At 53.2% G+C, this 14,373-nt stretch overlaps 2 protein-coding genes across 6 annotated transcripts; both read right to left on the reverse strand.

Moving 5' to 3' along the window:
• Positions 1 to 1,570: 1,570 nt before the first annotated feature.
• Entrep3 (endosomal transmembrane epsin interactor 3) lies at positions 1,571 to 7,686 on the reverse strand. 4 transcript variants are annotated; one of them, XM_085835736.1, is made up of 12 exons: positions 6,907 to 7,686; positions 6,647 to 6,703; positions 6,339 to 6,449; positions 6,113 to 6,232; positions 5,858 to 5,965; positions 5,132 to 5,304; positions 4,910 to 5,009; positions 4,037 to 4,106; positions 3,281 to 3,826; positions 2,715 to 2,783; positions 2,383 to 2,603; positions 1,571 to 2,294 (listed from the first exon to the last, which is right to left on the reverse strand). In XM_085835736.1, exons 1-12 carry the CDS (start codon positions 7,129 to 7,131, stop codon positions 2,121 to 2,123), a joined length of 1,974 nt encoding a protein of 657 aa, XP_085691862.1. In that variant the 5' UTR covers positions 7,132 to 7,686; the 3' UTR covers positions 1,571 to 2,120. The 4 variants fall into 4 exon arrangements, with proteins under 4 accessions (XP_085691862.1, XP_021014001.1, XP_029330705.1 ...); XM_021158342.3 differs by having other exon boundaries at positions 2,383 to 2,636; XM_029474845.2 differs by having other exon boundaries at positions 5,132 to 5,307.
• A 411-nt stretch (positions 7,687 to 8,097) lies between these two features.
• Scamp3 (secretory carrier membrane protein 3) lies at positions 8,098 to 14,324 on the reverse strand. 2 transcript variants are annotated; one of them, XM_021157229.3, is made up of 9 exons: positions 14,111 to 14,324; positions 13,703 to 13,780; positions 12,533 to 12,661; positions 12,304 to 12,424; positions 11,389 to 11,517; positions 10,881 to 11,040; positions 9,778 to 9,879; positions 8,832 to 8,949; positions 8,098 to 8,573 (listed from the first exon to the last, which is right to left on the reverse strand). In XM_021157229.3, the coding sequence occupies exons 1-9, from the start codon at positions 14,174 to 14,176 to the stop codon at positions 8,427 to 8,429; spliced, it is 1,050 nt and encodes a 349-aa protein (XP_021012888.1). In that variant the 5' UTR covers positions 14,177 to 14,324; the 3' UTR covers positions 8,098 to 8,426. The 2 variants fall into 2 exon arrangements, with proteins under 2 accessions (XP_021012888.1, XP_021012887.1); XM_021157228.3 differs by having other exon boundaries at positions 12,533 to 12,664; positions 14,111 to 14,312.
• Positions 14,325 to 14,373: the final 49 nt, after the last annotated feature.

The raw sequence follows: 14,373 nt of genomic DNA on the forward strand, positions 1-14,373 counted from the left end.
GTCATCATAGGACTGTTGTATTGGATGAGGGAAACCAAAATGAAGACCAAGCTTTTGGGATGTGTGAATGGATACTGGCAGAGTTATTACTGAGATGAGAGTAGGGGAAGACCAGATGTGAGGGCAGGGATCAAGAATTCCATTGTCGGGCTGGTAAGATAGCTCAGCGGTGTAAAAGCAGGTAAAGGATACCCAGAGAGTAAAGAAAGAAGAAAAACAGGAAACTGTGGTGTCTTCAAAGATGAGGAGGAAACTCACACGAAAGGTGCTGGTGCTGGATCTTGGTTGATTGCAGAAGTGAGTAACAACTTTGTAAAACCGGCATGACATGATAATGCTGGGCTGGAACCTTGCCACTCGGCAAGTGGCAACAGAAGAGTCAACTGTTCAAATTTGGAGAGCCTGAGAAACAGCTCAGTGGTTAAGGTCATCCAAGGGTCAGAGTTCAATTCTCAGCACCCACATGGCAGCTCACAATCATCTGGTAACTCCAGGTCTAGGGGATCTGAAGTCCTCTGGACTCTGCAGGCACCAGGGAAGCACTTGGTATGCAGACATACATGCAAGGAAAGCATTCATACACATTAATAAATACTTTTTTATATATTGTTTAAGGTTGGGGTTGGGGAAATAGCTCAGTGGGTAAGTGCTTGCCTTCAGCGTGAGGACCAAGCTCAAAGCCTTCAAACCTATATAAAGTCTGGCCCTGTAATCCCAGTTGGCTTGTATGGTAGAATGAGGATTTAGGAAACAGGGCAATCCCCAGCTGAGGAATAACTAGCCTGGCAGATGCAGCAGATAAGACAACAGAGATCCTGTTTCAAACAAGATGGGAGGCAAGGTCTAACATGTCCTCTGATTTCTGAACTTGCTATGGAACATGTACCATGTCGTGTGCAGTCTCACACTTACCAAAACACACACACACACACACAATGTTGTTCTGTGCTGTGCAAACCTGGTCACCCTAGTTTGATTCCCAGAACCCACTCACATAAAGGTGGAAGCAAAGAGCTGACTTCACACAGTTGTCCTCTGACTTCCACACATATGCTGGGGTGTGCATGCTAATATATCACACACACATACACACACACACACACTTCTCCAAAAAGCACCCCCAAAACATAGTTTCTTTAAAAAACAGGCAGTGATGGCACAGGGCTTTAATCCCAGCTCTTGGGAGGCAGAGGCAGGCGGATTTCTTGTGAGTTCTAGGATAGCCTAGTCTAGAGTGAGTTCCAAGACATCCAGGGTTCTGTAGAGAAAACCTGTCTCAGGGAGGAAAACAAAACAAAACAAAACAAAACAAAACAAGGAAGAGGAGAAGGTAGGGAGGAGGTGAAGACAATTTATGTGAGTACACTGTCCTGTCTTCAGACACACCAGAAGAGGGCGTCAGATCCCATTACAGATGGTTGTGAGCCACCATGTGGTTGCTGGGAATTGAACTCAGGACCTCTGGAAGAATAGTCAGTGCCCTTAACCACTGAGCCATCTCTCCAGCCCATTTCAAACATCTTTAGTAAATCCCAACACCACTTTAACAATAACAGAATACTCCAAGAGAGAAGGGAGAAATGGAAATTTATTGAAGGCTTACTCAGTGTTACAAACATTCATGTTCACAATGTTTTACAGGTCAGGCAATTAAGGTTAAATAACTTGCCTGAGGTCATGCAGCTAGAGGTGGCAAAGCTGAAAAGCCACCTAGATTCATGTCTCTTTTTGCCTGCCCTATCACCCCTTGGCAAGGCACAAATCGCTGTGTTCTTAAACACTCAGGCTTTTGCCCCCATACAGTGCCCTGGAATATCAGAAAGAGGCACTCTCATGCGGGGGGGGAGGTTACTAATTTTCCTCTGTCAATGCTGTAAGCAGGGGGCATTTCCTCCCACACCCATGCAGCACAGGACAGAAGCTCTGCCCTTCAGAGAGGCAGAGGCAAGCAACAGGAGCCCTCAAAGGCAGGCAGGAAAGGAACACCTTGGGAGAGTATAGAGCGGATTTCTTTTTGAGCCAGCCAGTGGTGCACAGGGCTGCTGAAGGCTGCTGGTCCTAACCAGCTGATGCTTATGGCTCCAGCATTGCTCTGATCTGTTCAGTGTAACATGCCCAAATCAGAGCCCAGTCTCCCGGCTGCCTCCATTGAGGCTGAGGCTGTGTGGGCGGATGCCATGCTCTAGCCTGCGGGCAGACAAGAGTCGCCTTAGGGAGGAGCCAGAGCTCAAATCACCACAGCTGCGAAGGTGGAGGCTCTCTCGACCTGGTCGTCCCCATGGGCTCCTGCGCACCTGGAAGAGGACAGAGAGAGGGCGATGGTACAGGCCAACTAAAGCGCCAGGCTTTTCTAGGGATGCTCCAGGTTCCCCTAACGCTTACTTGCTTATATCCATGGGCTCCAGTTCCTGTAGGGTCTGGGGACTTCCTAGACAGCTGGAGGAAACGAGTGACCAGGCCCCGGCCTGGCCAGCTTCCTTTCAGGTCCCCTAGAGAGTGGGCAGGTGTAGGACCTGAAGGCAGGGGAACCTTCTGGAAGGTGGGCACTGGGCGGCGTTTCTCGGCTGAGCGAGCACGTAGCAACTTGGGAGAAGGGCAGCGGGCTAGACGGAAAAGGCAGGCTTCAGAGCAGAGCCCTGCAGAGAGAGAGTAAGAAATGTGTGTGGGCTACCCAGTGCCCCCTCACCCTCCGGCTGCCTACCCACACGCCTGACCTGTGTCTGCAGAGGAGACAGAGGCAGCTTCTTCCTCAAGCACTTTGGTATAAAGGTCCCTGAAGTCAGCTGGGGAGGAGAAACAAGGACAGTGTGAGATTGCTAGATGAACACACCTCTCCTCCATCCGCATTCAAGGAGCGATCACCTCTGCCTACAACTAAATGCTATGATGTAGGAAGGTGGGCTCTTTAGTGCTGTCCCTCACTGCTTTTGCCTCCCCAGCTCTGTTTAGGGTCCCCACATGGGAGTTCGGGCACTTCCTGTGCGGCTGTGAACTGTTTCACTTTATCTCTTTAGTAACTCAGAGACCTGTGGTTGATCTGTTGCTATAACGGAGTGGTTATGTAGCCTAGGCTTAGGCGCTGTGGAGATGGTTTCAAAAACCAAGTCCTCCCACCTGGTTAGCTGTGAAGCCTCTGTCCCTGGGAGGTGAGCATTCAGAAAGGACACTGGGGGGTGGGGGGTGGGGGGTGGGGTGGGGAGGGAGGTAACTTCACCTCCTCCCTTAGGAATCTCACAGGGACCCAGTCCTAGTGGATTATCCTTCCCCAAACTAGGCTCACCGATGTCGCTGGAGGTGGTAATGCCAGGGTCGCTGTGAGACCTTGGCAGCAGCAGTGGTGGAGGGGGTGTCCGGTGAGGAGGCCGGTGTCCGGGTGGGGTGAGGGAACCTGAGCTATCACTGAAGCGTCGAGCTGGTGCTCGGGCAGGAGGGGGTGCAGCTGAGCGGCTGCCTCCTCGGGGGACCCGCCGCCTCAGCTCGGGGAAACAAGGTCCCACCCAGGGCGGCCAGCCTTCTAACCGGTGGCAACTGCGAGCAGCTGTGGGGGCACCCAGTGGGGGTGGGGCTTCAGGGGCTGAGCAGGAATAGGAGCGGGCAGCCCGTGGGGGTCGCCTTGGCAAGGGACTGTCTTCAAAGGGACCCCGGAGGCCGCAGTCCAGGCTAAGGCAGTAGCCTGCGCGGCTGCGCTGGATGGAGCGGAAGAGCACATAATCGACGGAGCGCACAGAGCCCTGGAGTTCCAGCAGGCATGAGTCTTCTGAGGGGCTAGAGCCCCCAGGGAGGTCGCCAATGGCGGACAACACCAGGGACCCACTATCCATGGACACTGTGGGTGGCGAGGGAGGGCGAGGTGGGATTTCATCAGGGCAGTTGCTTTTGCCCATTTTGACTCCAGCTTTTATCCTCAAGGAGACAGACAGGCCCAGGGTTCTAAAGCAGCTACTTTACTCCAAACCTTCAGCTGAACTTGGCTGGCTTTGTTTCCCCTCCTTCCGGCCCCACCCTGCCCTTGTCCACTCTGGCCCATTCTGCTCACCGTCCACAATGGAGGCCACCCGCTCACAGACACAGGAGCCATCGTGAAGCTGAGGGTCAAACAGAGTGGCCTGCAGAAGACACAGGATCGAAAGTCCAGCCTGTCACACTGGCATGGCCACTCCCATGTACTGGCAAAAGCTTTGGCGACCAGAGATTCCAGAGCAGCTTTGTCACTCTGTATGAATTCATTACTTTTTGTTTGATTGCTTTTTGTTCTCTTTTTTGAAGACGGGGTTTACTGCGTAGCTTAAGCTAGCCTTTCAACTCCTAACTTCCCAAGTGCTGTGATTGTAGGCAGATGCCACTCCAGCTGGCTTTGTATAAGTCGCGTAAGGGGGCATCAGTTTCCATATCTTTATTTTTTATTTATATTTTGAGAAGGTCCCTGAAGCCCTGGTTGGCCTAGAACTCTCTATGTAGACCAGGTTACCCATGGTCTTGTGGCGCTTGCTGCTTCTGCCTCTCCAGGGCTGGGATTACAGGAGTGAACCATCATGCCCCAGCTACACATCTTTAAAAGAGAAATACTAGCCGGGCGTGGTGGCACACGCCTTTAATCCCCGCAGGCAGGCAGATTTCTGAGGTTGAGGCCAGCCTGGTCTACAGAGTGAGTTCCAGGACAGCCAGGCCGATTCAGAGAAACCCTATCTCAAAAAACCAAAAGAGAGAGAGAGAGAGAGAGAGAGAGAGAGAGAGAGAGAGAGAGAGAGAGAGAGAGAGAGAGAGAGAGAGAGAGAGAGAAATACTAGTTCATCTCCCACCCACTTCAGCAGCTCTAGGACAGATCAAAGATGCCAGCAGGCTGGTATCCTTGCAAGCAGCCGTCTCGGCTCCATACACTGCTCCCAGCTACACCAAGCTCTTTCCTCACCTGGCTATCTCTTCGCAGCCCCATGACGGCCTCGTAAGAAGGGGGGCAGTCAGTAGGATACAAGGGCACTGGGCTATCCATGGAGCCATTATACGTGATGCTGGCAGGATGAGGGAGAGGATCAGGGTCTGGAAAATAACTCCTACTCCACAGCTATGCCTCCCAGCAATCCAGCCCCCCCCCCAGCAGCCCCTTGCTCCCCACCCCCACCCCCAGCCTTACCTTTGTGCATCTGTCTCTGAACTGCAGGTGTACTCTGGAGGGTAGTAGGGTGGTGGGGGCACAGGCGGGACAAATTCCTCCAAGTCCAGCATGGTGTGTAGGAGAGGAGCTGGAGGCGAGGAAGTACAGGCCAGAGGCCCTAGGGGGCCTGAGACTGACCGTTCAGGGGCAAGCTGCTAGAGAGCAAGCCTGGTTTCAAATTTCTTCCCTTTCTGCTATTTTTATGGCCCTACTTCCACCAAGAAGATCCAGTTCCACTCTTCCTCAGCCACACCCAGCTTCTTCATCCTGCCTCAAGCTGAACCTCCAGCTCTGGCTTTGTCCACCCATATATCTCTCCTTTTCTAGTTTCACATCTATCCATAATTGTCACCTGTTCCCTGTCACCATACATACGACTACCCATCCTTTATCCCCTCCTCTTCGTAGGACCTTCCCGATTCCACCCCATCCAGTCTTCCTCACTCTACCTTCAGCACTTAAACATCCCCACAATAAATATCCTCAGGTCACCTGTAGCTATGCCTGGCAGGCCCAGGCCCAGAACACACACACACACACACACACACACACACACACCTGTCTGCTTGGGCCTTGGCTCCCTTCTTACCATATGTAGCTATGCCTGGCAGGCCCAGGCCCAGAACACACACACACACACACACACACACACACACACCCAGCTCCCACCACACCTGTCTGCTTGGGCCTTGGCTCCCTTCTTACCATATGCACCAGATCCAGGGAGAAGATCTGGACACAGCAGACAATAGCAGAGAGGGTACAGATTATTGCAGCACAAATGGTAAGGCCACAGACACTGAAGAGCAGGTTCTGGAGAAGATAAAGGAGAAGAGTAAGGGTCCCGGGACAGGAAAACCTTACACACTTGAGCCTTTGAAAACTCCAGGAGGGGAGCAAAGGAGAAAAGGAGACCCAGAATAAGAGTGTAGGGGGAAAGGCTGGGGAGGGCTTCTTCACCTTGAGGGCCCCTCTGGCTTCATCACAGGTGGAGTTGAGGGCAACTTTCAGCTCCTGGCCCCATTCTGGGCAAGGTCTGTGTAGGGGGATAGGGGGGCAGCATACACAGACCTTCCCTTCCTGTGTGGGAGTGCAAAGGGCAAGGCAGCCTAGGTCAGAGCAAACTCAGGGCTTCCTCCCATCTCTCCTAACCCCTTCCTTCCAGGTCTCCCTCCTCAAATCTCACCATGGAGCACTCTCGGAAGTCCCGAGCCAGCTGAGCATTCTTACAGGAGAGAACAGAGCCAGCCATGCTAAGCATGACACAGAGCACCGAAAGCAAGGAGAAGAAAGAGATCTGAGGGAAAGAGGGTGGCATCTCAGGGCTGGGACCTTCAGCAGCATCCCTCTTCCACAGAATGAGCCACCCTCTTCTCCTATCAGACAGCTTCTGCCAGCCTTATACCAACTGGAAAGCTCCTCGGGGCATAGGGGGGGTATCCCCTCCGGTGCTGGGCACCTGCTTCCCAGTGGGCATCGGGTCTTGGCACCTACCACTAGAGTGAATGGCCGCTTCCAGGACACAATGCCAACCAACCCGGAGAACGCCAGCTAGGGACAGAGTGGGCACAGGCTCAGCTTGGCAGGGGAAGCACCTAAGTGAGCCCCTTGCCACAGGATGCACCCAGCCCTGCAAGGAGGGAGAGGACCGGGAGAAGAAGGAAAGACAACCATGTGGGCTTGCAGGTGAGGAGGGATGGGGCCTAAGAAGCTTCCCCCACCCCAGTACTATATACTCTTTGGACCCCACTCACCGAGAACCCAGCCCAAGATGGGCAGGACCTCTTGATGCTCTCGGTGGTGGTGACAGAGGAGGCCACCATGCTGAAGGTTATCACCAGGATGCCCAAGAGCACCTGGGCCAGCCCCAACGTGAGCAGGGCCTGGAGCCAGGGTCGGTGGAGGCGGAGGTGGGTAAGGCCCCGGGTACTGGGCCGGCTGGTCAGCGAGCGACTGGAGTCACTGGGCGAGGGCATCATGCCTGCCGCCCAGTTGCTCGCACCTCGCTCGGTCCCCCTTGATACTTGTGAGCATCTCAGAAGCACCCAAGCCCTGGTTCTTTATCCTTTCCACAGCCCTCGCTGTAAAGCCCACCTCCTGGCTAGGTCCTCTGGGGCATCGCCCAGGGACGCAAGCTGGAAGGAGGCCCAAAGGAGGGGCGTCACGAAGGGACAGTGAGGGGCTCCCTCCCCACCACCAAACGGGTACCGTGCCCGGGGAGGCGATGAGGACGCGAGGGCACCGGTTCATTGCATTTCCTTAATGAAGAGGGGTGCCGAGAAGGGCTGATCCCAGACTGAAGAGTAGCGTTCCGGAACCCAGGCAAGGGTGGGGAGGGCAAAAGCGAGAGGGATGCAAACAAGTCTACAGAGAGGGGAAAGGTCGGCATGCAGGGACTAGAGGTGCATTTGGCCATTCAGGGCCGCCTGGTGGGGAGAGGCCGCGGAAACTGTCTCCAGAGTCGCGGACCCGCTCCCCTCCCCACCATGCTCGGCTTCCTTAGCTCCTCCAGCTGCAGCAGGTCAGCCTGTGGAGGTGGGGGATGGTGGATGGTGCGTGGTGCGGAGGAGGGGTGTGGTGGGTGGTGCAATGCATCCCGGGAGCTGTAGTCTGAAAGCAACCCTGGGGAAGGGAGGAGATAGGGAGAGGCCCTCCTCCATCCCTAGCCTCGCCCTGAAGCCTGAGCAGTTAATGATCATTTCTGGGTCCATTTTCTGCCCTACGCAACGCCTCAGGTTCCTGGGATGAGGTGTTCACACCAAAGGGGACTGACTGCTCATCCATCATTAACAGAGGCGTGGCAAACTGAGCTGGGGCTCCCCCATGTCTCCGGCCTATCGGCCTGCCCACTTTGAAAAGTGCAACCCTCTCCTTGCAGAATGTTTCCACCCCAGCCCCTCACTCCATACAATGGCCCAATCTCCAGTAAAGATACAGGAAATGGGTGAGTTCCAGTTACACTTTTTTTTCTTTAATTTAAATAACGGAAGAAGACATCCTTGGCACAGCAGAAGGAAACTGGGGTTGGGGTTGGGGTTGTGTGAGAGGTGGCGGCAGCAGTGTGGCCAGATGGGAGATAAAGGCAAATAATGACTGAGTCACAGCGGGCTCTCCACACCTCAAGTCAGGCTTAAAGTCATGGCTGTGGAATGAAGAGCCCTACAGAAGTCACCAAGTGGTGATGGCTCCCTGAATCCCAGAAACTTCAGGGATAGGGGCTATCTTGGTTTCCACAGGTGACAGGGCCAGGGCATCCCAGCCGGTGCAGCAGGGGTCAAGGGGCCCTGAAGGCATTTTCAGCAGCTCCCGCAGCTGCATTGGCAGCAGCAGTTCGAACCGCAGGGTTGGAGAAGACACCAGCAGCAAATTCTTGCTGGGCCTTCTGAAAGCTGGCACCCGTTTGGCGGTACAGGGAGTGGATCTGCAAGAGGGAAAAGATTATAAGCGAGGCAGGCCCCTCCCATCCCAGGAGGATGGCACCACTCACCAGTCTCCTGCTGCTTTGTACCTTTCCTTCTGCGTTGGCACTCCCTCCAAACACACAAACTCACCCACCCAAGAAAGTCCATTAGTTGATAACCCACCCGCCCTGCCCCATTTCCTTAATGTTCCATTCAGCAGCCCCTAGGGACCCAATGATCTCACTCCCCAGCCCCACCTTCTCCCGCCCGGCCCTCACCCGCTTCAGCATCACGATTCCCAGCACTGCGATGCCGGTGAAGAGCAGGGCGACGAGCAGCATGAGCACCGCCACGGCAGGTTTGGATCCCACCACCACGAGAGCAGTCACCCAGCCGCTGTGGGAAGATGCACGGGTGAGAACGGACCGCTCCGCCGGGGCTCCGCTTGCCCCGCGTCCCCTAGGTCTAAGAACATGCTCCAGGCTCATCAGCGGTCAGGGCCTCAGCCAATATAGCGGCATCCCATGAACCAATCCCACTACATCTATTCTCTTCACACTTTTAAGTCATTTCTGAAGCATGTGCTCCTAGCTCTCCTGGCATCCTCGTGAAAAACAGATTCGAGCCAGGCGTGGTGGCACACACTTTTAATCCTAGCACTCGGGAGGCAGAGGCAGGCGGATTTCTGAGTTCAAGGTCAGTCTGTTCTACAGAGTGAGTTCCAGGACAGCCAGGGCTACACAGAGAAACCCTGTCTCAAAAAAACCAAAAAAATAATCCCAGCACTTGGGAGGCAGAGGCAGGCGGATTTCTGAGTTCGAGGCCAGCCTGGTCTACAAAGTGAGTTCCAGGACAGCCAGGGCTATACAGAGAAACCCTGTCTCGAAAAAAAAAAAAAACAAAACAAAACAAAAAACAAACAAACAAACAAACAAAAACCAAAAAACAAAAACCAAAACCCAAACCCCAAAAACCAAAAAAACAGATCCTTCTCACTTCTGGGCACTACCTTGATCTTTAGTCCATTGTGACATGGCCCAGGAAAATTAATCTTCAGCCTCTGCCTGTCTACTGCTGTCTTGGCTCTAGCCATAGAGTGCCCTGACTTCAGTTACATTAGCCTCTCCCAAGGAAAAGGCCCACATGACCCTTTGTTGGACAACCCCATTAACTGAGTTGCCCAGTGTGGGAGGAAGGGCTGAGGACGCATGGGAGCTCACACACCTGAAGCCCCACCCTGGGATGCCAATGGCCTGGAGGACAAAGAACACATCCTGGACGAAGAAAATGAAGAAAAAAACGAAGAAATTGAATGAACTATCACTCCTGCAAAGAGAAAAAAGCAAGTGTGGGAGAATTAGAAAATGAGGTTCAGAGCAGCTCCCATCACCTCTTACTGCATCTCACTGCAGCCCTTCCTCCCATCACCTTTCATTGCATCTCACTGCAGCCCTTCCTCCCACCACCTCTCACTGCATCTCACTGCAGCCCTTCCTCCCATCACCTCACTGCAGCCCTTCCTCCCATCACCTCTCACTGCATCTCACTGCAGCCCTTCCTCCCATCACCTCTCACTGCAGCCCTTCCTCCCATCACCTCTCACTGCATCTCACTGCAGCCCTTCCTCCCATCACCTCTCACTGCAGCCCTTCCTCCCATCACCTCTCACTGCATCTCAATGCAGCCCTTTCTCTCATCACTTCACCACAGCCCTTCCTCTCATCACCTCTCACTGCATCCCTTCCTCTCATCACCTCTCACTGCAGCCCTTCCTCCCATCACCTCTCACTGCATCTCAATGCAGCCCTTCCTCTCATCACCTCACTGCATGTCACTGCAGCCCTTCCTCCCATCACCTCTCACTGCAGCCCTTCCTCCTATCACCTCTCACTGCATCTCAATGCAGCCCTTCCTCCCATCACCTCTCACTGCATCTCACTGCAGCCCTTCCTCCCATCACCTCTCACTGCATCTCACTGCAGCCCTTCCTCCCATCACCTCACTGCAGCCCTTCCTCCTATCACCTCTCACTGCATCTCACTGCAGCCCTTCCTATCACCTTTCACTGCATCTTACTGCAGCCCTTCCTCCCATCACCTCTCACTGCATCTCAATGCAGCCCTTCTTATCACCTCACTGCAGCCCTTCCTCCCATCACCTCTCACTGCATCTCACTGCAGCCCTTCCTCTCATCACCTCTCACTGCAGCCCTTCCTCTCATCACCTCTCACTGCAGCCCTTCCTCTCATCACCTCTCACTGCAGCCCTTCCTCCCATCACCTCTCATTGTATCTCACTGCAGCCCTTCCATCACCCCTCTCACTTACCGGAAAGCCTTATACATTGGGCGGTACCAGCAGACAAAGGAGCAGGGAGTGAAAAGGAGCAGCCAGAGCATAGACAGCCCAAAGCCTGAGCCACTGCCGGTGTCCACACAGAACCTGGCCAGGCAGGCGAAGAAGTTCAGGAGAAGAGCCAGAGTGCTGCCTGAGGGGCAGAGAGGAACAGGGCATAGTGAAGGGACCCTCTGGACTGCAGTGAAGCCTGTCACATATACCTGCCCAATGGCCCTCATCAAATGTGGCAGCAGAGAGAGAAGATCAACCCCACAGATGAGGCTTGGGCTCCTTGCAAAAACTTTGAAAGAATTCAGAATACATTTATGCATGGTGACAGAGGGAAGGGGCAGGCTAAGAATATACATACAATAAGAAAGAACAGCCTACAGATTCTTGAATAGATGCTAATAAATGTCTTGCTCTCAGAGTTGTGTTCTGGGGCATTTAATAGATTAATCTGTAATGTCTGTCTCCCAAAAAGTTTTCCTACACTTACACATCCAGAGGTAGTACATGGTGGACACTGTCTTCTGAAATTCTTGGGGTATCTCCATAGAGATGTCTTGGAAAAAGCAAGGCTTTACAGGGCAAAAAGACGGTAGGGGAGGCCAGTTATTCTGTCGAGCTGTAAGGCACAAAACCAGGAAGACATCAAATATCAATGCAAGTCAATCAGAGCCACACTCACCTCTTCCTCCACTCCTGTCTTCTCAATCAAATAAAAAGAGGCAAATAGTGGATAGCGGCAGGCATGGGATGCATGCCTGCAGTCCCACACTGTGGAGGCTGAGGCAGGAGGACAGAGAGGCCCAGCCCAGTCTGGTCTACACGAGACTCTTTGAAGACAAAACAAACAACAAAGAAGTAACAGTAAGCAAATAGTTACTACTCGAAATATCAGAGGCTCCCAAGAACCTTGCCCAGGTTGATTTTATTCAGCCCTCACAATTCCTCACTTTGTAAATTGAGAAGAACATTCTAGAAAATAGGAAGCTGAAGTGTTCACTCTAAAGTTCCAACGGTTGGGGTGCGTATCAGTGGGTTGGGGCTGAGACACCCCAAGGGTGTATACCGCCCAAAGGGCTACAGAGAAGGCTCAGTGATCAGAAACACTTGCTGCTCTTGCAGAGGCCCAGAATTGCCTGCCAGGACCCACATGTGGGCTTACAACATCTGTGGCCCTCTTCTGGTCTCCAATGGACACGACATACATATGGTGTGCTGATACACGTGCAGGCAAAACACTCATACGCATAAGATAAAAATATTATAAAGAAACCTCTTAAAAACAACCCATTCTGTTGTGAGCCCATGGCTAAGAAGTGTCAACTATAACTAAACTCGAATTTAACAGTGTGACTGACAACCCCATGCTCCTTCCAATCTGTCACCCTCACCAGGCCTCACTTACTGCCTGCACCACCCAGGGCGACATGCTGCAGTTCTCGCTCCCGGCGGTCCAACTCCTCTGCCTTGCGGTTGAGTTCCTCCTGCTTCTTCAGCAGCTCAGCAGTGGCTGCTGCAGCTGAGGCCTACCCAGCATGAGAGAGGCAGCATGAGAGAGGCAGGCGTGAGAGAGGCAGGCGTGAACTTGAGGCCCAGCCCTGACTCTTCTCCCACCACCCACACACACTCTTTACCTGGGTGCTGTAGGAGCCGTAGTTCCTGGGCTCTGTGGGGCTGAGCTTTTTTGAGGACTGTACAGAGGGAGCTGAGGGTGGCGGTAGAGGTGCTGGGGCTGGGGCAGGAGGCTCGTAGGCTGGTGGGGGCTGCTGGAGACAAGCCTTAGACATCACCTAGTCCCTGTAACTTAGTCATCTAGTCTGTGTGCAAGCATTACCCAAGTCAGCAGCATATCCCTACAAGTTGGGAACCTCGTTAGGTTTTTTTTGGTTTTGTTTTTGAGAAGACAGGCACGTGGGTTGATCTCAATCTTACAATCCTCCTGCTTCAGGCTAAGCCCTGGGATTGACAGCTCTGTGCCACTTCCTAAACTACTTGTGTGAATGTAAGTTGGGCAACTCCATCAGAGCTGCAGCAGTCCTGCACAGCCTCTTACATCCAATGCCATCAGCAATTATCCACATCTAACTTTTCTAATTTTTTAAAATTACATTTACCTATTGTGTGTGAGAGTTCATGTGTGTGTGTACACTCTCTCATGGTATGCACATGGATGTCACATGACAACTTATAGGAATGTGTTCTCGCCTTCATCACCTTCTTGGGGGACTGGCTGAAGTCAGGTTTTAGTCTAGGCTGCAAACTGAGCCTTTACCCATTAATCCAACTAACTCTTTGTTTTTTGAGACAGGGTCTCACATGCCATCCTGATCTCCAACTTGCTACTAGCTAAGGGTGACTTCTTATACACCTGCCCCTACCTCTCAAATGCTAGGATTATATACCCGGGCCACCATACTGGGTTCATGTAGTGCTGAGGGCTAGGGTAGTACACTTGGTAGGCAAGCACTCGACCAACTGAGCTACATCCCCACAGCTCCCCCCTACCCTTACTTTCTTTTACTGCCCTCCTCATTTGCCCTCTGATCGCAGGGGTTTCTCAACTATGACTCGCCCCAACCTTGATGCTCTTCAAACAAGTCTTCCCTGGACTGACTTCTATAACTCAAAACTAGATGACCCTTTTGTCCGAGATTAGGTTTGGCTTGGGCTCCTTTGTCTCTCGGGAAGCTAAAAGCACATCACTTCATCATTTGGTTGCACTAACAAAGTCCCCAGTATGCTCAGACCAAGCTCATGGTACACTCGGCTTTCCCTGCTCTTCTGTGCTCCCTCTAATTGCTCACCTCTCGGTTCTCAAAGGGGTTGTAGACGTCCAGCGTGGCATACTGCTGGCTGGGTCGGTGCTGGATCACAGCTGGGTCCTGAGAGCAGAGACGGGGCTCAGCGGGCAATCGGTGTCAAAGGAATTCCTAGGAACTTCCCGAAACTGCTCGTGGTTCCAAGTACTGAGCCTTTGGTGCCACGCCGTTGTTCCCAACATTTGCCTTCAAGTCTATCACTCTACATAGCTAGAACCCGCTCATTAAAGGGGCAGAGCCCGCAACCCTTTAGCTCCCCATGTTCACTGGTCTCTAGCTACCGCCACCTTCACGTAGCGACACTTCTACCCTGGGTCGTCACAAATGGGAATAGCATTCCGACCCCACAGAACTGGGAATAGCAGACTGGCCAAAGAAGGCCGGCAAAATCACCTGAAAGGGATTGTCAAGCTCTCCGGAGTCGGGGAATGGATTCCCGGTGTCTCTGCTCTGAGCCATGTTTGCAAGTGAACCCGGCCGCCCCTGCCCTCCACGCCCCTGCCGCGGCAGTACGGCGGTGGCGGCCCAAAGAACTCCCTCCGGTGTGCTTGGTCCACTCTCTTCCCTGTGCTCCAATTGGTTGAAGCAACCGGAAGAGTCGCGAAGATTCCCGCAGTAGCAGTAGACTGCGCCTGCGCCTCAGTTGGGGGGAACGA

The sequence above is a fragment of the Mus caroli genome, unplaced genomic scaffold (genome assembly GCF_978045245.1).
Source record: "Mus caroli unplaced genomic scaffold, Mus_caroli_1 scaffold_3, whole genome shotgun sequence".
NCBI lineage: Eukaryota > Metazoa > Chordata > Mammalia > Rodentia > Muridae > Mus > Mus caroli.

Coding starts and splice junctions, on each gene's coding strand:
- Entrep3 (XM_021158341.3), bottom strand. CDS start 7,131: ATGATGCCCTCGCCCAGTGACTCCAGTCGCTCGCTGACCAGCCGGCCC. Junction 5,010..5,131: donor TCAGAGACAGATGCACAAAG/GTAAGGCTGGGG, acceptor TCATCCTGCCAG/CATCACGTATAATGGCTCCA. Junction 2,637..2,714: donor TGTCTCCTCTGCAGACACAG/GTCAGGCGTGTG, acceptor CTCTCTCTGCAG/GGCTCTGCTCTGAAGCCTGC.
- Scamp3 (XM_021157228.3), bottom strand. CDS start 14,176: ATGGCTCAGAGCAGAGACACCGGGAATCCATTCCCCGACTCCGGAGAG. Junction 11,041..11,388: donor CATGTACTACCTCTGGATGT/GTAAGTGTAGGA, acceptor TCTGCCCCTCAG/GCAGCACTCTGGCTCTTCTC. Junction 9,880..10,880: donor CCAATGTATAAGGCTTTCCG/GTAAGTGAGAGG, acceptor TTCTCTTTGCAG/GAGTGATAGTTCATTCAATT.